Source organism: Aotus nancymaae, unplaced genomic scaffold (genome assembly GCF_030222135.1).
Source record: "Aotus nancymaae isolate 86718 unplaced genomic scaffold, 86718_ANA_hifiasm-v0.15.2.pri h1tg000069l, whole genome shotgun sequence".
Lineage (NCBI taxonomy): Eukaryota > Metazoa > Chordata > Mammalia > Primates > Aotidae > Aotus > Aotus nancymaae.
This window is the reverse complement of record NW_026988484.1, coordinates 1,418,559-1,443,150: the sequence shown is the minus strand read 5'-3', so window position 1 is coordinate 1,443,150 and position 24,592 is coordinate 1,418,559. Positions and strand designations below refer to the sequence as shown.

The 24,592-nt window shown below is 45.5% G+C and overlaps 2 protein-coding genes across 5 annotated transcripts in view; both read right to left on the bottom strand.

The window, feature by feature from the left end:
• Positions 1-1,428: 1,428 nt before the first annotated feature.
• On the bottom strand, positions 1,429-24,247 carry ZNF547 (zinc finger protein 547). 4 transcript variants are annotated; one of them, XM_064367370.1, is made up of 4 exons: positions 23,995-24,247; positions 21,526-21,560; positions 17,679-17,805; positions 1,429-11,584 (listed from the first exon to the last, which is right to left on the bottom strand). In XM_064367370.1, the coding sequence occupies exons 2-4, from the start codon at positions 21,547-21,549 to the stop codon at positions 10,527-10,529; spliced, it is 1,209 nt and encodes a 402-aa protein (XP_064223440.1). In that variant the 5' UTR covers positions 21,550-21,560; positions 23,995-24,247; the 3' UTR covers positions 1,429-10,526. The 4 variants fall into 4 exon arrangements, with proteins under 4 accessions (XP_064223440.1, XP_064223439.1, XP_012328541.1 ...); XM_064367369.1 differs by lacking the exons at positions 21,526-21,560; positions 23,995-24,247 and adding exons at positions 16,317-16,443; positions 17,027-17,167 and having other exon boundaries at positions 17,679-18,422; XM_012473118.2 differs by lacking the exon at positions 23,995-24,247 and having other exon boundaries at positions 21,526-21,584.
• The window catches only part of ZNF460 (zinc finger protein 460), a 107,562-nt gene continuing 86,393 nt past the window's right edge, over positions 3,424-24,592 (bottom strand). The window contains exon 4 of the transcript XR_010339074.1: positions 3,424-3,438. The gene's annotated coding sequence lies outside the window, so the exon portion shown is untranslated. The remainder of the gene's footprint in view (positions 3,439-24,592) is intronic.

Below are 24,592 nucleotides of genomic sequence, written 5' to 3'. Positions count from 1 at the left end.
TACTATGCAGCCATAAAAAGGATGAGTTCTGCTTCTGGATTCCTTAGAAGGTTAAAAAAAAAAAAGGGGGGATGAGTTCATGTCCTTTGCAGGGACATGGATGAAACTAGAAATCATCATTCTCAGCAAACTGACACAAGAACAGAAAACCAAACACCGCATGTTCTCATTCATAAGTGAGTGTTGAACAATGAGAACACATGGACACAAGGAAGGATGAGGGGAACATCACACACCAGGGCCTGTTGGGGGGGGGAGGGGAGGGATAACATTAGGAGAAATACCTAATGTAGATGACGGGTGGCGGGGGGATGGGTGCAGCAAACCACCATGGCATGTGTATACCTATGTAACAAACCGGCACATGTACCCCAGAACTTAAAGCATAATTTAAAAAACCCCAAGTACAAACACTGAAATGTGTTTTTCCTTCCTGCCCATTGGCGATATCTCTACTGCATCATTCTCTGCCACTTTAGTTATAAACATATAGTCCCAGTTACTTTCTTTTCTCTTTCTGCTTTCTGGTCTCTGTATGTAATAAGGTTTCTTATGACCTGTGTGGTGTGCAGTGCCTCTTGGTGCAACTGTAACATTAGTCTTGTCTTTTGATGGCAGTGACCTCTTTGTGTCATTGCTAATTATGAATTAAGAGCAGGGCACAGTTCAAGAATATGACCTTGGCTTTGCAGATGCCAACGCCACCTGGAGCCTTGTAGTATCAGCCATGGTCAACCCCACCGTGTTCTTCGACATTGCCGTTGACGGCGAGCCCTTGGGCCATGACTCCTTCAAGCTGTTTGCAGACATGTTTCCAAAGACAGCAGAAAACTTTCGTGCTCTGAGCACTAGAGAGAAAGGATTTGGTTATGAGTTTCTGCTTTCACAGAATTATTCCAGGGTTTATGTGTCAAGGTAGTGACATCACATGCCATAATGGCACTGGTGGCAAGTCCATCTATGGGGAGAAATTTGATGATAAGAACTTCATCCTAAAGCATACAGGTCCCGGCATCTTGTCCATGGCAAATGCTGGACCCAACACAAACGGTTCCCAGTTTTTCATCTGCACTGCCAAGACTGAGTGATTGGATGGCAAGTCTTTGGCAAGGTGAAAGAAGGCATGAATATTGTGGATGCCATGGAGCATTTGGGTCCAGGAATGGCAAGACCAGCAAGAAGATCACCACTGCTGACTGTGGACAGCTCTAATAAGTTTGGCTTGTGTTTTATCTTAACCACCAGACCATTCCTTCTGTAGCTCAGGAGAGCACCCCTCCACCCCATTTGCTCGCAGCATCCTAGAATCTGTGCTCTCGCTGCAGTTTCCTTTGGGTTCTGTGATTTCCTTGTTCCCTTCCATGCCTAGCTAGATTGCAGAATTGAGTTAAGCTTATGATTATGAAATAAAGACTAAATAACAACAACAAAGAAGAATATGACCTGTATTTAATGATTTTTCCTGAGTCTTGTATTGACTTATCAGAATAGCTTACATAGCCTACATATCAGCTGGTTTTAATACATTATAAAGAATCACCTGTGGGAGATACATTTTTCTCAGACTGTAACTGGTCATTAAATTACTTATTGGCAACACTAGTTGAAAATCATATCCTCACAAATATGTAGATAATACTTATGATGTCTTAGTCCAATTAGTATTGCTATAAATGAATACCTGAAGCTCGGTAATTTATAAAGAAAAAAGTGTTTATTTGGCTCAAAATTTTCATGTCTGGAAAGTTTAAAATTGGGCATCTGCCTTTGTGAGGGTCTTCAGCAGCTTCTATTCATGGTGGAAAATGAAAGAGTTGTAATGGCAAGACCAGAACAGAGGTCTTGACCAGAAATCATATTGCAAGAGAGGAGGATAGTGGGTGGGGAGAGTTTCAGGCTATTTTTAACAACCAGCTTTCTTGGAACTAACTGAGAATTCACACATCCTCAAGTGGGAGTATTATTCATGTAGGATCTACTCTCATGACTGAAACACCTCCCATTAGGCCCCATCTCAAACAATGGAAATTAAATTTCAAGACGAGGTTTGGAAGAGACAAATATCCAAACCACTGCATATGATATCTTACAAATTCTGGCTGTGAAGAAACCAAAAATGGGGAATGAGAATTAAGTTGCTGGGTTTTTTATGTTCAAGTAAGGAAAAAATTTCTCTCTGCCCCAAATACATAGTCATGAACAAGAAACCATCATTAATTAGAGATAACTTGGGATGCGTACCTATGTTTTAAAAGTCAGCTAGTCAGCAATAGCTTCACCCTAGCAATTAACCTGAAATTTAGCAAATCATTGTTAGGCCAAGCTTATAAAATTCTTCCAATGGGAGTAAGGCCCAGTACTAAAGACAGCCAATCAGTGGCAGCCCCAGGCTGCTAGACAACAATTAATCAGCAAGTGCCTCCTGTGAATAATCCTGTTTATTAAAGCCAATTGGCAAATAGTTGGCAGTTACACTAACACATCTGAAAGTCCATCAATCTCTCAATTCTGCTTCTTAAAGTCCTCAATCCCTGAAGTCCGGACTTTCTAAAAGCTCATATAATAGGCCGGTGGGGTGGCTCACCCCTGTAATCTCAGCGCTCTGGGATGCCAAGGCGGGCGGATCATGAGGTCAGGAGTTCGTAGACCAGCCTGACCAACATGGTGAAACCCCTTCTCTACTAAAAATACAAAATTAGCCAGGCATGGTGGCCCATGCCTGTCAATCCCAGCTACTTGGGAGGCTGAGGCAGGAGAATCCCTTGAACCTGGAAAGTGGAGGTTGCAGTGAACCAAGATCGCACTACTGCACTCCAGCCAGGGCGACAGAAGGAGAATCCGTCTCAGAAAAAAAAGCTCATAGAATATCAGCTTTGGCTTTATTTGAGGAGACTGACAACTACAGCTCTGCCCTGCAGACAAAGAAGAACATCACTTTTTTCCCCCGAGATATTAAAATCAATTTATTCTTAATTGAATATAAATTATATTTTAATTATATGAATATAATTTAGAAGTTTGCAAGCTTTCAATGGTTTCATTTCTGTTTATAATTAGTTATGAGTTTGGACATGAAATGGTAGACTAACTGACCCAGATGTGACATTATAATAGCCAGTGTTTTCTCCAATGTTTTTTGTTTTGTTTTGTTTTGTTTTTGAGATGGAGTCTCACTCTGTCGACCAGGCTGGAGTGCAGTGGTGCGATCTCAGCTCACTGCAACCTCTGCCTCCTGGGTTAAAGCAATTCTTCTGCCTTAGCCTCCTGAATAGCTGGGATGACAGGTGCACGCCACCATGCCCAGCTAACTTTTGTATTTTTAGTAAAGACAGGGTTTCACCATGTTGGCTAGGATGGTCTCAATCTCCCGACCTCGTGATCCGGCTACTTCAGCCTCCCAAAGTGCTGGGATTTTAGGCATGAGCCACTGCACCTGGCCTTTTTAAAAAAAATTTTTTTTTGAGATACAGTTTCATTCTCTCGCCGAGCCGGAGTCCAGTGGCCCAGTCTTGGCTCACTGCAACCTCTGCCTCCCACCTTCAAGTGATTCTCGTGCCTCAACCTCCTTAGTAGCTGGGATCACAAATGTTTGACATCACTCCCAGCAAATTTTTTGTATTTTTGGTAGTGATGGGAATTTCACCATGTTGGCCACGCTGGTCTCAAACTCCTGACCTCAGGTGACCTGCCCGCCTAGGTCTCCCTAAGTGCTGGTATTACAAGCGTGAGCCACCGCACCACACAATGTTTTCAATTCTTGTAGAAGTTGCTATTGTCTATATTTTGAGTATATTGAATGCCAAAATGCCAAAATGCAAGTTTATAAGTTAAGATGAACTTGCTGAGGTGACTCATGCCTGTAATCCCAGCTACTTGGGAGGCTGAGGCAGGAGAATCCCTTGAACCTGGGAGGTGGAGGTTACAGTGAGCCAAGATCATGCCACTGCAGTCCAGCCTGGTGACAGAGTGAGACTCTGTCTCCAAAACAAAAACAAAAACAAAAACAAACTCTACTGCACTGACCAGCTCAGGAAGCCAACGTAACCAGCTCAGGAAGCCAATCTACTATCTACACTAACCAGATGAGGAAATATCTCTCTTTCTCTCTCTCCCCTCCTCCGCCACCCTCTCTCCCGACTTTCTCTCTCTTTCTCCACGACAGACCTGAAGATCAAAAACAGACCAGAAAATAAGAATAAAGGCTCTCAAAGAACACGCCTAAAACAACATTTACATAAAAATCAATTGTACCAGGATAGCTACTATCAAAAAAAAAAAAAAGACCAAATTATATGTTTTGCTAAGGATGTAGAGACATTGGAACTCTCTTGTACACTGTTGGAGGAAATTAAAATGGTATACCAATAATGGAAAATAGTATGGTAGTTTCTCAGAAAATTATAAATAGAATTGCTATATTACCCACCAAATTTACTTCTGTGTAGGAACTCAAAGCAGAGTTTTGAAGAGATATTTCTACACCTATTTTTATAACAGCAGTATTCACAATGTATAGACAAATGTGTATCTAAAATGTGTAGACAATCCAAGTTTCCATCAGTGGATTGGTGAATAAATTAAATTAAATATAAAAATGCAAGAAAATATTCAGACTTTTAAATAAAATTCTTGGCCAGGCTCAGTGGCTCATGCCTGTAATCCTAGCACTTTGGGAGGCTGAGGTGGGTGGATCGCAAGGTCAGGAAATGGAGACCATCCTGGCCAACATGGTGAAACTTCATCTCTACTAAAAATATAAAAAATTAGCTGGGTATGGTGGCAGATGCCTGTAATCCCAGCTTCTCTGGAGGCTGGGGCAGGAGAATCTCTTGAACCCAGGAGGCAGAGGTTGCAGTGGGCCGAGGTCACACCACTGCACTCCAGCCTGGATGACAGAGTGAGACTCTGTCTTAAAAAAGAAAAGAAATTCTGACACAAGCTACAACATGGATGAGACTTGAGGACATTATGCTATTAGGCTGATGCAAAAGTAATTACGGTTTTTAAGGACAGCATATGGTGTGGCAAGAGTGATGCTATCTTGAAGCAAAACCACCGTAATGACCAATGTTTGACTCCTGCATGCAAGGTGTTCCCACAGCAAGGTCAAGAAACAATGTCTGTAGCATAGATAACCCCTCATAAAGATGCTTATCTAACCTCCCCATTGGTCACAACTTTCACAAGAAAGTTTAAGGGATAACCAGCTGCACATGTTTCACTCTAAAAGCTTGCTACGCAAAGTATTACTGCCTGGAGGGCAAGTGCTGGGACCCATCATTTTGTGGCTGCCCAAGACATGGCTTCTCTTTGTAAGTCCCTATTTACTGTTTCTTTTGAGAAACCAAGTCTGTGAGCCTAAAAGCTCTCTCAGCCTTTGGTAGTAGGCTTGCATAGACCCGGTTGCCATGGAACATTTGGTGAGCCAGCCAGCAGTTTAGAAACCAAGAAATGGTAAAGAAAATTAACATCCAGCTAGGCTTGGTGGGTCACGCCTGTAATCCCAGAACTTTGGGAGGCCAAGGCTGGTGAATCCCCTGAGGTCAAGAGTTCAAGACCAGCCTGACCAACATGGTGAAACCTTGTCTCTACTAAAACACAAAAATTAGTTGGGCGTGGTGGCAGATGCCTGTAATTCCAGCTACTCAGGATGCTGAGGCAGAAGAATCACTTGAACCCAGGAGGTGGAGGTTGGAGTGAGCTGAGATCGCGCCACTGCACTCCGGCCTGGTGACAGAGCGAGACTCTGCCTCAAAAACAAAAAAAGTAACATCCATGTGGGAAATCCCAGGGCGGCCAGTTACTTCAGAGTGCTGCAGCTCACCTTTTTGATAGTTGTGGAACACCACATGAGTACTGGGATGCCCTGGAAATGCCAGTGGGTTTAGAGTGACTGTTAACTTTGAGCCATCTATTACACTGCAGCAAGAGCAGTGAGCGGCGGCTGCAGCAAGGTGGCTTCCTCTGTGGGCTACCCATTTGGCAATGGAAGCCCAGGCATCAGCAGAAGCAAAAGTAAAGTGGCTTGAAGAGAAATTACAATTTCAAAAAAGCGTTTTTTAAAAGAGCTGTATATTCAGCTCTTAATTAAAATATAGTCAACTTAATTAAAATATAATTAAACTTAATTAAATTAAATTAAACTTAATTAAAATATAGTCAACTTAATTAAAATATTTAGGCTATTTGCATGCATGTATATTGTTTTAACGCCTCTGTTCTCTCTCTTTAAAAACTTCTTGGTAACCATATGCACTCTGTCTGTCCTTCCTTCCTCTTACCACCCTCAATATTACATGAGGGAACCTAACAATTTTTTCTCACAGCCTGGGATCTCTTAAAAAAACAGAAGACCCTTTGCACAAGATGGCGCCGAAAGCGAAGAAGGAAGCTCCTGCCTCTCCTAAAGCCGAAGCCAAAGCGAAGGCTTTAAAGGCCAAGAAGGCAGTGTTGAAAGGTGTCCACAGCCACAAAAAAAAGATCTGCACATCACCCACCTTCCGGCGGCCCAAGACACTGCGACTCTGGAGGCAGCCCAAATATCCTCGGAAGAGCGCAACCTCTGCGCTCCAGTCTGAATGACAGAGTGAGACTTTGTCTCAAAAAAAAAAAAAAAAAAAAAAAAGGTAAATAGATCTAAAAATTAAGGAAAGAGAAAAATAGAAAAAAATTGTAAGAGGATGTAAAAGGTTTTTGGAAAAAAATCTTACCTTGTGTGGTCAAAACCTGATTAAAATTGAATGGGTTTGTTTATAAGATTTTAGTAAAATTAGCTTCAGTATCGATAGTACACAAATATAAAAGTAGAATTTCGGCCACGTGCGGTGCCTCATGCCTATAATCCCAGTACTTTGGGAGGCTGAGTTGGGTAGATCACGCAGTCAGGAGATCAAGACCATCCTGGCCAACATATTGAAATTCTCATCTCTACTAAAATACAAAAAATTAGCCAGGTGTCGTGGAGTGCACCTGTAGTCCTAGCTACTCAGGAGGCTGAGGCAGGAGAATCACTTAAACCCAGGAGGCAGAGGTTGCAGTGAGCCGAGATCACACCACTACACTCCAGCCTGGCAACAGACCAAGACTCCATCTCAAAAAAAAAGGTAGAATTCATTTTCTATTTTGAACACAATTTTCATATATTAAGAGATAATAAAGTTGCTTAACTTTTGAATAATCTTCAATTTAAAAATGGGTGGAGGATGAGAAACCTTTGATTCCTTGGTGGTCAAGTAGGCGCACATGGTATGGAGTTGCAGCTGGCTGTGCTCAGTTACTAAAAGTCACCATTGAAATTCAGAGATGGATCCAAATCCCAGGGAGTTGGTACACTGGATACATAAGAAAATGCAAACTAGCCGTCAAAACAGAGCCACATAAACAGCAAGGGTGCTACTGTGAACAGTGCATGCAAGGGATCAAGGTGCGCTCCTTATGTGAATCTGTGCTAAAATAAGAAAAAATAAACAAACAAAAATTTAGCCTGTGAGGTTAGACCCAAGACAGTCATGTTAGATTTCTGTCATTTGTAATTCTGCAAAGGTGGTTTCGGGTTCTGCATCAGCGTAAACATGCTCTTCCATCCAGCAGCATTTAAAACCAAAGATGCTGTCCCCTAATTAGTTACTCTCACAACCCATTTTAGTAATGGTTCCTCAGGAAATCGACAATTTCAATCTATAAAGTGAAACAATTTCTTCACATTATACTCTCTGGTTTGAATAGTTACTTGCTTTTGCTTTCCCACACTGACTACCTTCTTGGTGGCCATAGGTCTCAGACACATTTTCTGTTGTCTCTAAATGATTCTGCCCTTGGTGGGAGGTGACTTTTAGGCTGGCTGGTGGCTTTTGCTTAGATGGACTAAAATCTAAGCTTGATCTAGCATTACGTTTGGACCCAGCACTCCCTAATTTTTTTAAGGTCTTATCTATAACAAATGATTGAATAATTTGCTTTTTGCTTATTAGCTTGCATTTTCTTATGCATCCAATGAACCAGATTGAATATTCTGCTTTCGGTATATTAGCTTGCATTTTTTTTTTTTTGAGATCGAGTCTCACTCTGTTGCCTAGGCTGGAGTGCAGTGGTGTGATCTCGGCTCACTGCAACCTCTGCCTCCTGGGTTCAAGCGATTCTCCTGCCTCAGCCTCCCAAGTAGCTGGGACTACAGGTGAATGCCACCACACCCAGCTAAGTTTTGTATTTTTAATAGAGATGGGGTTGCACCATGTTGGGCAAGATGGTCTTGATCTCTTGACCTCGTGATCCACCCATCTTGGCCTCCCAAAGTGCTGGGATTATAGGCATGAGCCACCATGCCTGGCCTATGTGGCTGTATTACATGACACAAAACCTGGCTTACTCTAGAAAAATTAGATGCAGTAACTTTGACAATAGTCAAAGGGAAAACCCAAATCAAATTCCCCAAATCCCATAAAACAGGAGTCCCCAATCTGCAGGCCACAGACTATACCAGTCCATGGCCTGTTAGGAACTAGGCCACACAGCGCCACACAGCAGGAGTGAGCATTCCCACCTGATCTCCACCTCCTGAGCAGCGGCGGCACTAAATATCATAGGAGTGCAAACCCTATTGTGAACTGTGCATGCGAGGGACCTAGGTGCACTCCTTAGTGAATGTAACTAGTGCCTGATGATCTGAGGTAGAAGAGTTTCATTCCAAAACCATCCAGCCCCCTGCAACGCCATCCATGAAAAGATTGTCTCCCATAAAGCCAGTCCCTGGTGGCAAAAAAGGCTGAGGACAGCTGCCATATAAGATCATTTAGAATTCTGCATAATTTTCAAAATGACACAACCCCTGACAGGTTCTGTGGCTTTGGCACCTAAGCTATTCTATTTGTTTCCTGGAACCCATTAAGAGGAATGGTCAACGGCAAGCACACCCCATGATAGGTACACACCTGGAAAGCAGCAGTAAGAGCACAGTTGTTGGGATCAGACAGCCTGGGTGGAGGGCAGGGCCACAGGTAAACTGCTGTACTTTGTGACCTTAAGTCCTTTAAAATTTATTCTTACCATGATGTATTCTCATACAAGATTATACACCACTAAGTATCTACACAGACTCGGGGAGAAAATGATCCAAGGATCAATGCAATGGTATTGCAATTGGATCAATGCAATGATCAAAATACACAATGCAATTGGTATTTTGCAACGATTTCTATCGGTTTTATATTAAAGATGGCAGGCCATTTCCTGGTTGTAAACACTGGGAAAAATTAAAATGAAAAGGCTTATAGGATAGAATACAGAAACAAGGGGTATTTACAGAATATCTGCATTGTTATAAAAATGGGATAGGACAGTTCTCAAAACATCAGCAACAAAAAAATCACCTAGATACTTGTTAGAAATGTTACTTTCTATGGATTAGAATGAGGACAAATCACAATTTTTGTGGAATGTTAGGAATGTAAAATGGTGCAAGTTTTACGGAAAAGTTTCTCAGTTCATCAAAGAATTAAAGTTAGAATTACCATATGATCCGGCAGTTCCACTTTTTTGGGTATACCCAATAAGAATTGAAAGCAGGATCTTGAAAAGATATTTGTGCCCTTATGCTTGTAGTAGCAATATTCACAAAAGAAAAAGGTAGAAGCAACCCAAGTGCCCATGAGTGGATGTCAGAAATAAAGGAAGTGTGGTAGACGCAAGCAACGAAATATTGCTCAGCCGTAAAATTTCTGACACATGCTAAAACATATATGACCCTTGAGGATACTATCCTAAGGTAAAAAACAATAAAAAGAAAAGCACTCTAAGGCTCTTCTATAAAGTCCCAAGAGTAGTCAGATTTGTCTGGACTTAAGAATAGAATGGTGGTCGCCAGGGACTGAAGGAATGTGGAAATGAGTTGTTATTTAATGGTTCTAGAGTTTCGTTTTGTAAGACAAAGAGTCCAGGATATTCTCTGCACAACAATATGGATGTACTTCAAGTATTAAACAGGACATTACAATAGTTAAGATTGCAAGTTTTATGTAGCATGTACTTTACCATTATTTTTAAAAAAACATATAATATTAGTTCTCAGTGCTAAATCGGAGATTTCTGGGTGATGCTGTTCACCATCTTGGCTACATTCAAGGCATGTATAAGGACTTTCTCCAGTGTGAACCACGTGGTGTCTAAGTAGTACCAAAGGATGTCACACATCTGCCATACTTAGAAGACTTTCACTAGTGTGGATATTCTGAAGCCCAATAAGTACAATTTTGCATGTTGAATCTTCACCACTTTCCACTTTATGGAAAAGACTCTTCAGTATCAACTCTCCAATGTCTGAGATGAGAGTCAAATCAAAATAACGTCCCAAGTATCCTGAACACATATTTCTGCAGTGTGAATTCTCTGATACATAGTGATTGGAGAGCTGTATCTATATAATTACCCACGCTCACGGCACTCTGTCTTCCTCCAGTGCGTATTGCCTGCTGTCCAGCCACAGTATGTTGGTGACTGAAGGCTTTCCCACATCTACTGCATTCATAAGGGCTTTATCCAGTGTGGACTTTCTGATGTCTGAGAAGTGTGGAGTTATACCTAAAGAATTTCCCACATTCACTGCACTGCTTTGCTGCAGTGTGAATTGTCTGGTGACAAATGAGGTGGGATTTTGTAAGGAAGGCCTTCCCACATTCACTGCATTCATAAGGCCGTTCTCCAGTATGAACTCTTTGGTGTTGAATGAGTACAGATTTCAAGCTAAAGAATTTTCCACATTCATTGCACTCATAAGGCCTTTCTCCAGTGTGAACTCTCTGATGTCTACTGAGTGTAGACCTTTCCATGAAGAATTTCCCGCATTCACTGCAACCATAAGACCTTTTTCCCGTATGAATTCTGTAATGCCTAAAGAGGTTTGAGTTGCACTTAAAGAACTTCCCACATTCACTACAACCATAAGGCCTCTTGCCAGTGTGAACCCTCTGATGTGTAATGAGCGTGGAACTCCACATAAACAGTTTCCCACATTCACTGCACTCATAAGGCCTTTCTCCAGAGTGGATTGTCTGGTGACGAACAAGGTGAGACTTACAAAGAAAGGCCTTCCCACATTCATTGCACTCATAAGGCCTTTCTCCACTGTGAGTTCTCTGATGTCTATTGAGTGTGGACCTTTCCATAAACAATATTCCACATATGCTGCACTTATAAGGTCTTTCTCCAGTGTGGATTTTCTCATGGTCAGCAAGTTTATTTTTGTGGCTAAAGGCTTTCCCACACTCACTGCACAAGAAGGTCTTCCCTGCCATGTAAACTCTGTGCTTCTTCACAAATGATGGTCTTCCTCCATCCCCTCTGCAAAGTTTCTCTCTCATCTGCTCCTTTTGGTGCTGGTGAAGATGTGCTGGACATGTGTACGGCCCCTGCTGAGGGTGTGTTCCATCATGCTCAGCCAGACGCAGAATATCCTTCAGAAGTGAGCTACATGTCTCACAGGGCTGGGTCTTTTGGGTAGATAGACAGGGCTTTGGAGCCATGACCTGTGATAATCCTACAGAAACACCTTGCTCTAAAGGTGCCTCCTCATCCTCTGCTCCATGGCAACAACCTGTAAGAATGAAAATGCTGGTGAAGTGCATGTTGACTGTGATGAGTGGAGGCAACTCCATCACAAATGTCTGTCAGACACCCCATGAAACTGATCATGGAACTGGTGACAGGCACCAGTTTTTGTGGCAGGTCAGGTTTCACTAATAGCTGAGCAGGCAGGCCTTCACAACAATGGTTTCAGGACGGACTGAGTGGTTAAGTTGATTAAAATCTGATAGAGCCAGTGCCCTCATGCACAGGTGTGGAGGTAACCTCCAACGTGGGCACCGAGGAAGGAGAGCTGTGCAAACCTCAGGCACAATTAGTGCCTGAAGACTATCTTATTTATAGTGTTATTACTCAGCTATTTCCTTTATATAATCCTTTATATATAATCATATATTAATTTACAGAATTAGTGCCTGAAGTATAACTTACTGCTTACATCTATCTAGCTTATATAATAATACTTAGTACTTATATCTAGCATACTTAGTTCCACATAATCTTTCTATATAGTCATATAAATATTATAGTCTATATAATCATATGTATATTCCATATAATCATACAGGTATTGTAGTCAGAGCTGTACCAACACATTTAGTGCTGATTTATATAATCTTTCTATATAACTACATAGTCGTTTGTAGTAGGAGGACTGCCTAGAGCAGTTGCAGAACAGAAGCAGTACATGGGAAAACAGCCAGACCAGGACAAGAACCAAGACCCAGGCGGTGGCATCCCTTCCTGAAAGGGCACACGCTGCAGGGCAGGCTTGGAACAAGAGCCTCTACTACTGCGCACGGCACTGCCCCCTACTGCACACGGCCCACCTCTCTGCCCAGGTGACATAATGGGGTGGCCCCCTTGCTTGTGACTCACATGATTATGTATGCCCTATCACTCCTCCTGAAAAAGGAGTTGTAGTGCCTTGCATCCAGTTCCTGTGGAAAGTAGGGCTCAAGTCTGAGATCCTGGAAATAACCGAGGGAGAAGAACCCCTCTGGTGTGACCAGTCACGGCGCCTGTACACCCTGTCAGTCGTTTCTCGCTTCTGCGCTAGCTCAAAGAATCCTCCCATAAATATCTTAAGAGAAGAGCACAAGTCTGTCAGCTCCCACTGCACTGGCTTACAGTATCCTTCTGTTAGAAATCCTTTGAAGTCTCCAGCCCCTAGATAAGAAGTGTTGCACCCGATACCTGCTGCACACAGCCCACCTCCTTGCCTCGGTGATCTAATGGGGGTGGACCCCTTTTCTGTACACGACCCTCTACTACTGCACATGGCCCACCTCTCTGCCCAGGTGACATAATGAGGTGGACCCCTTGCTTGTGACTCACATGATTATGTATGCCCTATCACTAAGCCTATAGATGATGACCTCACGTACGACCCTTCCCCCTGCTTGTACCTAATAAATACAGACGCTTCTGGACGTTCAGGGCCTTGCCTGTCTCTGCTCATAGGTGGCGTGGCCCCCGGAGTCAGCTGCTCTTCTCCAGTTCTTCAGTGTCCTGTCTCTTTGCTTCTCAGATCCAGCGCCTCAGCACAGCATAAGGGACACCCCATGACCCAGTGGGGCCAACAGCTCTACACACAGGCTGGAGTGTAACTAAAGCCCAGACAGAGTTTTGCACAGGACTTTCCTGGCCCTTAAAGCATGACAAGATAACCAAGGAATTCTTACAGGACCCGTTTAGGATTAAATAAGCTTTTCAGGGGGTCTGAGAAAAACCCCCATAGCCTTCATGAACAAGTTTATTGAGGTTCTAAAGAAACTCCCCAAACCTCTGTGATTTAGAAGGAGACAAGATAAGGGTAATAACCCCAGCACCTGGACCCATTTAGATTAAGTGAGTTTACTGAGGCACCAGAGGAAGGTCTTCAGGACTCAGATCCTAGTTATAGAGAAGTTAATCACTTATGTCTTTAGATGAATGCACACTTAAATGCAGACATATAGCTTAGAAGGTATATAAGCTCTGGAAAAGTTTGTAATTTTGAGTGGGTCTGGCAATAATCTCCAGGCCTTCTCCTTGTAACGGGTTACAGAAATAAAAACTTTCTTTTTTCCCAGTTCATCTGCATCTCATTACTGGGCTGTGAGAATAAGCAACCCTACCTTGGGTTTAGTCCGGGAACAATATGGTTAGGATTTGTGTTCCCACCCAGAGCTCATCCTGAATTGTAAACCCCATAATCCCCATGTGTAAAGGGCGGGACCAGGTGAAGGTAATCACAGGGCTGCTCCCCCGTGCTATTCTCATGACAGTGAGTTCTCCTGAGATCTGATGGTTTTATGAGCATCTTGCATTTCCCCTGCTTGCACTCACTCCATCTTGCTGTCCTGTGAAGAAGGTGCCTGCTTCTCCTTTGCCTTCCGCCATGACTGTAAATTTTCTGAGGCCTCCGCACCCAAGCAGAACTGTGTGTCAATTAAACCTCTTTCATTTATAAATTACCCAATCTTGGGTATTTCTTTTTTTTTTGAGATGAAGTCTCATTCTGTCCCCTAGGCTGGAGTGCAATGGCGTGATCTCGGCTCACTGCAACCTCCGCTTCCTGAGTTCAAGCAGTTCTCCTGCCTCAGCCTCCCAAGTAGCTGGGATTACAGGTATGAGCCACTATGCCCGGCTAATTTTTTGTTGTTGTTATTTTTGGTAGAGACAGGGTTTCGCCATGTTGGCCAGGCTGGCCTCAAACTCCTGCAACTCAGCCTCCCAAGTAGCTGGGACTCAGCTCACTGCAACCTCCGTTTCCTGGATTTGAGTGATTCTCCTGCCTCAGCCTCCCAAGTAGCTAGGATTACAGGCGCCTGCCACCACGCCCAGCTAATTTTTGTATTTTTAGGAGAGACGGGGTGGCACCACGTTGGGCAGGCTGGTCTTGAACACCTGACCTCAAGTGATCCATGCCCAGCTGGGGTATTTCTTAATAGCAGTGTAAGAATGGACAAATACAGTAAACTGGTACTGCGGTAGTGGGATACTGCTCTAAGGATACCCCAAAATGTGGAAGTGACTTTGGAACTGGGTAACAGGCAGAGGTTGGAACAGTTTGAAGGGCTCAGAAGAAGATAGGAAATGTGGGGAAGTTTGGAACTTCCTAGAGACTTGATGGATAGCTTTGATCAAAATGCTGACTTAGTGATATGGGCAGTGAAGTCCAGGCTGTGGTGGTCTCAGAGGGAGATGAGGAAGTTGTTGGGAACTGGAGTAAAGGTGACTCTTGCTATGCTTTAGCAAAGAGACTGGCAGCATGTTCCCTGTCCTGGATATCTGTGGAACTTTGAACTTGAGAAAGATGATTTAGGGTATCTGGCAGAAGAAACGTCTAAGTGGCAAAGTGTTCAAGAGGAGGAAGAGCACAAAATTCTGGAATTTTTGCATCCTGACTATGCAACAGAAAAGAAGAACCCATTTACTAAGGAGAAATTCAAGATTGCTGCAGAAATTTGCATAAGTAACAAGAAGCCAAATGTTAATCACCAACATGATGGGGAAAATATCTCCAGGGCCTGTCAGAAACCTTCCTGGCAGCCCCTCCCATCACAGGCTCAGAGGCTTAGGAGGGAAAAATGGTTTTGTGGGCTCAGCCCAGGACCCCCCTGGCTCAGTATAGCCTCAGGACATGGGAGCCCTGCATCCCAGCTGCTGGCTCTGGGTCCCCCTGTTCTGTGCAGCCTCTGTACATGGTACCCTGCGTCCCAGCTGCTTCAGCTCCAGCCATGGCTAAAAGGGGCAAGATACAGCTTCAGCCATTGCTTCAGAGGGTGTAACCCCCAAGTCTTGGCAGCTTACACATGATGTTGGGCATGTGGGGGCACAGAAGTCAAGAATTAAAGCTTGGGAAGGAACCTCTACTTATATTTCAGAGGATGTATGGAAATGCCTGATGTCCAGGAAGAGATTTGCTTCAGGGGTGGAACTCATGGAGAGTCTCTGCTAGGGCACTGCAGAAGGGAAATCTGGGGTTGGAGCCCCCACACAGAGTCCCTACTGTGGCACTGCTAGTGGAGCTGTGAGAAGGCCACCGTCCTCCAGGCCCCAGAATAGTAGATCCACCAAGAGCTTACACTGTACGCCTGAAAAAGCCAGAGACACTCAATGCCAGCCCATGAAAGCAGCTGAGAGGGGGTCTGTACCCCTTCTCAAAGCAAAGCCACAGGGGCTGAGCTGCCCAAGACTATAGGAGCCCACCTATCGCATCAATGTGCCCCGGATGTGAAACATGGAGTCAAAGAATACAAAGGATATCATTTCAGAGCATTAAGATTTAATGACTGCCTCGCTGGGTTTGCATGGGGCCTGTAGGCTTTGTTTTGGTCAATTTCTCCCATTAGCAATGGCTACATTTATCTAATGCTTGTATCCCCATTATATCTTGGAAGTAACTAACTTGCTTTTGATTTTACAGGCTCATAGGCGTAAGGGACTTGCCTTGACTCAGATCAGACTTTGGATCTGGACTTTTGGGTTAATGCTGGAATGAATTAAGACATTGGGAGACTGGTGGGAAGGCATGATTGGTTTTGAAATGTGAAAGGGACATAAAATTTGGGAGAGGCCAGGGTGGAATAATATGGTTAGGCTTTGTATCCCACCCAAATCCCATCTTGAACTGTAATCCCCATAATCCCCACATGTCAAGGGTGGGGCAAGGTGGACACTATTGAATCATGGGAACAGTTTCCCCCATACTGCTCTCATTGTACTGAGTAAAGTCTCATGAAATTTGCTGGTCTTACATGTCTGGCATTTTCCCTGCTTGGACTCGTTCGTTTTGCCGCCCTGTGAAGAAGGACATCTTGCCTGCTTCTCCTTTGCCTTCTGCCATGACCGTAACTTTCCTGAGGCCTCCCCAGCAATGTGGAACTGTGAGTCAATTAAACATTTTTTGCATTAGAAATTACCCAGTTTTGGGTATTTCCTAATAGCAGAGTGAGAATGAAATAATACAAACACTAAAGTCAATGAGAAGAGGCCTGCTGTGCAGAGTTGGGCCTGGCAAATACCCGTATTGGGAGAGCCCTGATGATGGGTAAGAACACAAGAGAGGGGTACTGTGCAGAGAGGAGGAGGAGAGTGTCCAAGCTACTACTCTGCAAATGGCTTTCCACAGGCCATGGCTGCTGGTGACTAGTGAGCAGTGTGTAGAAGGCTGTGTCTAAACCCAGAGAGATCTGATTGTGACAAAGGAGCTGGTGTTCCAGGACTACTGACAAATACATGCAGACCTCACAACACCTTAAGTACAGGTCACGCACTAGAGGGCATTGCAAAGGGAGCAGTCGAAGAGAATGGGTACCAGGTGGAAGCCAGGGATTAGAAGTCAGAGTAGAAAGGACAATGGGGGAAGGAAAAGAAGAGTGAGTTGTGGCAACTGGTCTTGAATTAAACAACAGGGGTCAACAGGACAGGTTCCTAGTGTGATATGACTCCAGCTGTGACATCATACCTTTTTCCAACTCCAAGGAACCAGGACCATGTTCCTCTGAGCTGCTACAGCCCTTAAGGGAGTAATATCCACCCTCTTGGGTGCCCAGGGCCCTCCCCATTGCTTAAGGTGACAATCTGTGGGATCTGGAAGAGACCAGTCCTAGGGGAAAGACACAGAAAGAGATGAGACAGCACATGCCCAGAGAGATTGACCCAATGATAGTCCACATTCTATAATCATCAGAACTTCACAGAAGATTTCTACATCCTGCATAATCAAGCCAGTGGTTCACCAAATTAGATCAGGTCAACGCCTGAAATTCCGAGAACAAGAAGGCACCAAGAAATACAAGCAAGAGCAAGGAAACATCAGAGCACAGAGGTTCCATCCATTTGACTAGAACACAGAGCTGGTGGGTCTCTACATCAGATTCAACATTTTTGGATCCTGAGCCCTTTCTTGCAAACCTCACAGCAACAGGGGAGGGGGCTGCTAGGAAAACGGGAGCACAGAGCACACAGCCCAGTCCTGACTCTCATAGAATACATGACATGAAACAAGGAAAAGCAGCAGCACCCATGGTCTCACTGTAGGAAACGCAGAGCTGCCTGTGGCTAAAAAGGGATAACACAACCCAACCCAGGACACTGGGCAAGTGTGAGGGCCTTACCTAGTGAGGACAAAAGGGCCAAATTCTCCAGCATCACATCGCGGTACAGCAATCTCTGAGCCTCATCAAGGTGCCCCCACTCCTCCTGGGAGAAATATATGGCCACGTCCTCAAAGACCACACGGTCCTGCCAAATTGGGAAAGATGAATACGTGAGCAGCTTCTTTTCAAGTTGTATTTACTTAAGTTCTCGATTTTCTACTTATATTCACCATCCATTAAACAGAGGGCCAAACTAACAGCCAAATGTGTTTCCATCTCCCCTACCATCCTGGGCACATATTCTCAACCACCTCCATCTCTAACTTTCTCAAACCAAGTCAGTACTTCCCGTGATCCAAATCAACTCAGGGACAGGTACTGCACAAGTAGGGACAGACCTAATAGCCCAGGTGTCCTGGAATTACTTAAACTAGCCAAACTATCCTGTCACCCAGCCCTGCCTTGTTTCCCATAGAAACCCCAATAGCATCTGTGGGCTAAACTAAACTTTCCCCTCACTCCAGTTTTTCTCCTGACCAAATCTGGTGCTTTACCATGTGGCCCTGTGTTATGTAATGTGCACCCTCTTTAGGGAAATGTAAGGAATAAATCTTTCATTAATTCCAAGTTCTCTAAGGGGTTCTGGAAAGAAAAAAAAAAGGAAAATATCTTCTTTCAGTGTCATTGGCCTGTCCCTGGGATCACTCACTCACATCCGTAAATGAAAACCCATGGCGGCCAGGCTTGATGGCTCATGCCTGTAATCCCAGCACTTTGGGAGGCCATGGCAGGTGGATCACCTGAGGTCAGTAGTTCGAGACCAGCCTGGCCAACACAGTGAAATCCATCTCTGGATTTCTAAAAATACAAAAATTAGGCTGGGCGCAGTGGCTCATGCCTGTAATCTCAGCACTTTGGGAGGCTAAGGGAGGCAGACCACCTCAGGTCAGGAGTTCAAGACCAGTCTCACCAACATGGAGAAACCCCGTTGCCACTAAAAATACAAATTAGCTAGGTGTGGTGGTGCATGCCTGTAATCCCAGCTACTCGGGAGGCTGAGGCAGGAGAATCACTTGAACCCAGGAGGTGGAGGTTGCCATGAGCTGAGATCATGCCATTATACTCCAGCCTGGGCAACAAGAGCAAAACTCGGTCAAAAAAAGAAGAAAAAACCCTAATGCGTATGATCACTGCTATATTTCTCTCTCTCCAGGATCTCATCGCTCTCCCCTACACCTCCTTTCCTCGCTCAGTCTCCACACCCTCCCAATGTGGAAGAGACACCACACCCAGGTGGCACGAGTGACTTTTCTCTCCACATTTCCATTGGCCACTGTGTCCAGCACACAGGAAAACAGGTGAAGGACAAGGCAGAAAAGCACCCTCTAGAATGTGGGCCTCCCATGGGGATATCCATCGTCTCCTGCCAGCTGGTTTCCATGGAGTCACTCAGATCTTGCCTCCCAAGACAATCAAACTCAGATTCATCCCCCTCCCTTAAGCTACCAGGGCCAGGGCCTGGGGCCATCCATTCACACTCCTCCTGCCTGCATATCACTCTTTGGATAGCACTCCAATCACATCTCTCACAACTACACTCCTGTAAATTCCACAGAAACCTCCCGGTCAATACCATAGGCATTTCCTTCACCTCCTAACGGGCCACTCTGCACACGGAAACCAGATGGTGCACGGCAAATACACTCAGCATCCAATTAACTCCCAGTCCTGCCCCAGAACACTGAAGTCCCCAGCACCAGGGGCAGCCCAAAGCCCTGCTTTGAAGGTTTCCCCGCATGGCCCTGTTTCTCACTTCACTGTCAGCTGCCCAAACCATGTGAGGACTTCACATACTCTCAGCTGTCTCCTGCCTCATGGCATACTCTGTCCCATAAGCAGTCAGGAAAATCACTCTCCACCAAAGCCTCATTCCCAGCCCAACTGCCCTGACCTCCACTCCTCCACTCCTGACAGGGTTTGCTCTGTGTCCACCCAAATCTCAGGGTGAATTGTAATCCCCATGTGTCAGGGGAGGGACCTGCTGTTAGGTGACTGGGTCATGAGGGCATATGTTCCCCTTGCCTTTCTCATGATAGTAAGTTCTCACGAGATCTGGTTGTTTAAAAGTGTGTGGCTCTTCCCCCTTCATTCTTTCCCTCTGTCCTGCTCCACATGGGAAGATGTACCTGCTTCCCCTTCACCTTCTGCCAGAGGCCTCCCAGTTATGCTTCCTGTTAAGTGGGAAGAACTGTGGGCAGGGCGCGGTGACTCACGCCTGTAATCTCAGCACTTTGGGAGGCCAATGTGGGTGGATCACGGGGTCAAATCAAGACCATTCTGGACAACATGGTGAAACCTTGTCTCTACCAAAAATACAAAAATTAGCCGGGCATGGTGGCGTGTGCCTGTAGTTCCAGCTTCTCAGGACACTGAGGCAGGAGAATTGCTTGAATCCAGGAGGCAGAGGTTTCAGTGAGCCAAGATTGTGCCACTGCACTCCAGCCTGGGCAACAGAGAGAGACTCTGTCTCAAAAAAAAAAAAAAAAAAAAAAAAAAAGAGAGAACTGTGAGTCAATTAAACCTGTTTTCTTCATCAATTACCCAGTCTCAGGTAGTTCTTTATAGCAACATGAAAAAGGATTAATACAATTCCCATCCTCACCCCACCCCAACTGATGCTTAGCAACTCTCCAACCTGAATGCATTATTGCCCTCAGCAACCCTATCATGTCCTCTCCTTCCAAAGCCTTTCTTTCTCCTATACCCACCGTCTTACACACTCTCATCCCCACTAATACTCCATTCCCTCATTAGTCTAGTGATTCCTCCCTTACCACACAGGTACCCGGTAAGAGACCTAGTTCTCATGCCCCATTCCAATTCTCTATCTTCAAACAGCACTGCCACCATAACCTAGAGATGCTGCCACCTAAACTGAATCCGTGGCTTCACTGTGGTCCATACGAAAGCCACCACGGTATGGATGTCTCCAACCTGAACTCCTCCACCAGGAGTCTCTGAGACATCTGTGACCTGAACAAACACTGAATCCTCATACCCACTCTGAAAATTCCTTATACTGCTGACTTCCCCATCTTAGCTGATGGAGCATCCATGCTTCCAAACAAAACTATGGGGCCACTCCTGATTGCCTTCCATCCCACCTCCCCACTCTCTACATCATAAAATGTGAGCAGCTCTAGTTCAAAACACATCCTGAAGCCATGGCTACTCTTGACAAGCCACCAGCAACATCCACCTAGACTGCTGCTAGAACATCCTCTCAGAGCTCCCTGCCATTACTCTCACTTCCACAGTCTGTCCTCCACTCAGAAGCCAAAGAAAGTCCCTTAAACTAGGGTCCTGTCACTGCCCTCTTCTTCAAATCTTCCCCATGTACCTCCTCCCTTAGATTAGAGACCCAGGACCTAGGCTGTCATTCCAGGACTGATGTTTAGTGTGTCTCTAGCCACCACCCACTCTGCTCCCTATTCCTACCAGATATAACAGACACTTGCAGTTCCCTAAAATCCAGTTCAGTCTCTCCTCCAAGCATTGAAACATTCTTAATCCTGTGCTCATGACACTCTGACAGATGTTACCATGTGAATTGTCAAAAATGGGAACCACTCCACATAATCCAGGGCCATCCAGGTAAGATGTCACAATAAACTTAAAACAAACAAACAAAACCCCAGGACCTAATTCAAGATATTAGAACTGGTGGAACCACCCACGTTTCAGACATAAGAGAGGGAGGAAGAGAGAAAAAGTGTCTCGGGACACCGCTTTTCTTTATATGGAGGTGCCAAAACCATCAACGAGATAACTGTAGTACGGGAAAAGTAGAAAACACTCTGCTCACCTGTGCAGGGTTCACTTCTGCCATCGCCAGGGGTCCTGAGGGAAGAGGGAAGCCATGAGAAATGGGTAACCATGGGAAGACCCCACAGGCAGAGCTGGACCACCATCTCTTCTTCCTTACTCTAAAGCAAACTGCTGTCAAGTTGACTGTATAAACTCAGCTCCCCCGACTTCAGTGTTGCCTCTTAGCAGCACTGTGACACTAGAAAAGAACGGAACCTGCTGGAGCTTCAGTGCTCTCATCTACAAATAGGTGTGATATTATAATCCCAGCACTTTGGGAGGCTGAAGCAGGTGGATCACGAGGTCAAGAGATCGAGACCATCCTGGTCAACATGGTGAAACCCCGTCTCTACTAAAAATACAAAAAATTAGCTGGGCATGGTGGCGCGTGCCTGTAATCCCAGCTACTCAGGAGGCTGAGGCAGGAGAATTGCCTGAACCCAGGAGGCGGAGGTTGCGGTGAGCCGAGATCGTGCCATTGCACTCCAGCCTGGGTAACAAGAGCGAAACTCAGTCTCAAAAAAAAAAAAAAAAAAAAGAATGACTCCCACCTCATAGGACTCTTACTGGTGTCAAACACTAGTGGATCATAATACATCAGCTATTACTGTTCTTGCATTAATGGTTTATGATGTTTTCAGTGTAAATGATGTAGTAGAATTTCAACAACTGGGGTGTACACTTTTATCTTTTAAAATTTTAGAGGCTGTGATACTAAAATTTTCCATGATATGTTAATTATAGGCAAATTCAGGTCAAACCAATTATGAAGTGTTGGCAGGAATTTAACTCAATGAATTGCTTTACTTCTAACTGCCTACCTCTATGAATCCATTTAGAAGGACACTGGTTAGTGTTTATACCCCTAAGTGTTTATATATATATATTTTACATTGAGACAGAGTCTCGCTCTGTCACCAGGCTGGAGTGCAGTGCTGCGATCTCAGCTCACTGCAACCTCCACCTCCCGGGTTGAAGCAATTCTCTGCCTCAGCCTCCTGAGTAGCTGGGATTACAGGCGCCCACCACCACACTCAGCTAATTTTTTTTTTTGTAGTAGAGATGGGGTTTCACCATCTTGGCCAGGCTGGTCTTGAACTCCTGACCTCGTGATCCACCTGCCTTGGCCGCCCAAAGTGCTGAGATTACAGGTGTGAGCCACCTCTCGAGGCCATGTTTCGTACATTCTTAATGAGTTGTAGGGAGGGGCTGAGCAGGTAGGTCAGCTACTGGTCCTCTCTGCAACTAGGCCTACCTATTACATAAGGCTCTGAGGGGAGCTTGCTGGGAGATCTTGACTGGGGCAGTAGATCATCCAACCTTGCCTTGACATGTGGAGAAGGGGAAAAAGCAGAGCCCTAGTTTAGAACTAGCTAAACTAGCTGCTCTACTAGCCAGGATAACTTTTATCTTGTCCCACAAAGAGTGGCCCTGAGGGTCAGCCAAGCCTGTAGGTGCAGAATATAAACCATCTCAAACCTCAGTCTGCATCCCAAGCCCATTCCTTATCCCATCCATGCCTCCCTTTTTCTAGGCAGAGGACAAAATCCTTCCCATGGCAGGTCTGCGCCTTTCTAAAGTAAATGTTCAGCTTGTGGATCCCGCTATAGTCTGAACCCCATTAACTCTCTCCTCCCTCACCACATAGCTCACAGGCAATAACCTTTCGATTACCTTACCGAATTGGATCCTTAGGCCCCGGTCCAATCTACACCCTCTATTCTTTTGAAGAATCTACACCAGCTCTCTTCTGTAGACTCCAGACCTTTCTGTCACCCTACCCACGTGACATCTTCAACTTGAGACGCCTGAGAATCACACTGGCCAAACTCCAACCCATGATCTTCCCCATGAAACCTACTCCTTATGCTGCTGACTTCCCCAACTTCATTCTTTCAGATGTTCAGGCAAAAAAAAAAAAACATGGCCCATCAGTCCCTATTTTTGCTCACAGACATATCTGATACAGCAAGAAAACCTGCTGGATCTGTCTTCCAGGTCTATCCAGAATCCCACCACATCGCCCCTCTCCCACCACGGCTCTGGTCCAGCCTCTGGGATCCACCGCAGTGTGGCCTCTTCTCGGTCTCCCTGTGTCAATTCCCCATCCTGCTTGTTTTAACTTCAGATTTCTAATTCTGGACCCGCCCCTCCCATCGGCCCTCCCTTGACAACCTTCCATGGTTACCGCTGCTCAGGTTACCATGTCAAGCGAGAATTCACAAAACCCTCTCTCCCCCGCAGCAACAACACACACTCCGGGCTCCCCGACGCGGCCCACTCGGCAGCGCCTCCATGCCCTGCACTGGAGGTCCCCGATGGGAGCTCTGAGGCTGCATCAAACCAGCCAATACGGGGACCCCTCGCGGGAACGGCCCTCTGTTCGGGACAAGGGGCCTGACCTGCAGGGCCCCTTCTGGGTGCGTCAGCACTGGGAGGAGGGGCGGGGCTGGGACAGGACACCCACCTGAGTCAGGTTCATCGGCGCGGTCTCCGCCAGCCCAGCCAGGTAAGAGCCGCGCGGGGGCGACAAAGGCAAGACGGGGACGCCGCCGTCCCCAGCGCTTGTCAGTACAGCCTCTGTCACTCCCGCCTTTGCGCGGTGGGATCCAAGTCGCTTCTAGCACTTTTCCGCTCCTTCACTGCGATGACCGCCAAGCCGGAGCTGGTGGAAACACCAGAAAGAACCTAATCGACCACCGCCAGGAGGTCGCCGGAAGTTTTCCCCGCCGACAATACGCACGCACGCACACCCGCACGCACGCACGCACGCACACGTTCCTTCCTGCGCCTTCGCGGGTTCAGTTGCGCCCCCGACAACCGCAGTGTCTTCTGGGCCGACACCGCTTTCGGACTTGCTTTAGAGCGTTGGTCAGTCCTTAAACGGTGGTTAAGGGCTAGTGGCACCGTCAAGGGAGCTGGTAAACGGAGTGCAGAACTCTAAAGACTGGACCGGACTTGGCTTACTCTTAAAGGCGACGTAAGCAGATTTTCTTGAAGCAAGATATAGGACACTCACAGAAATGTGAGGAACCTATTATTTCAGATTGTAAAGCACAGCAAGC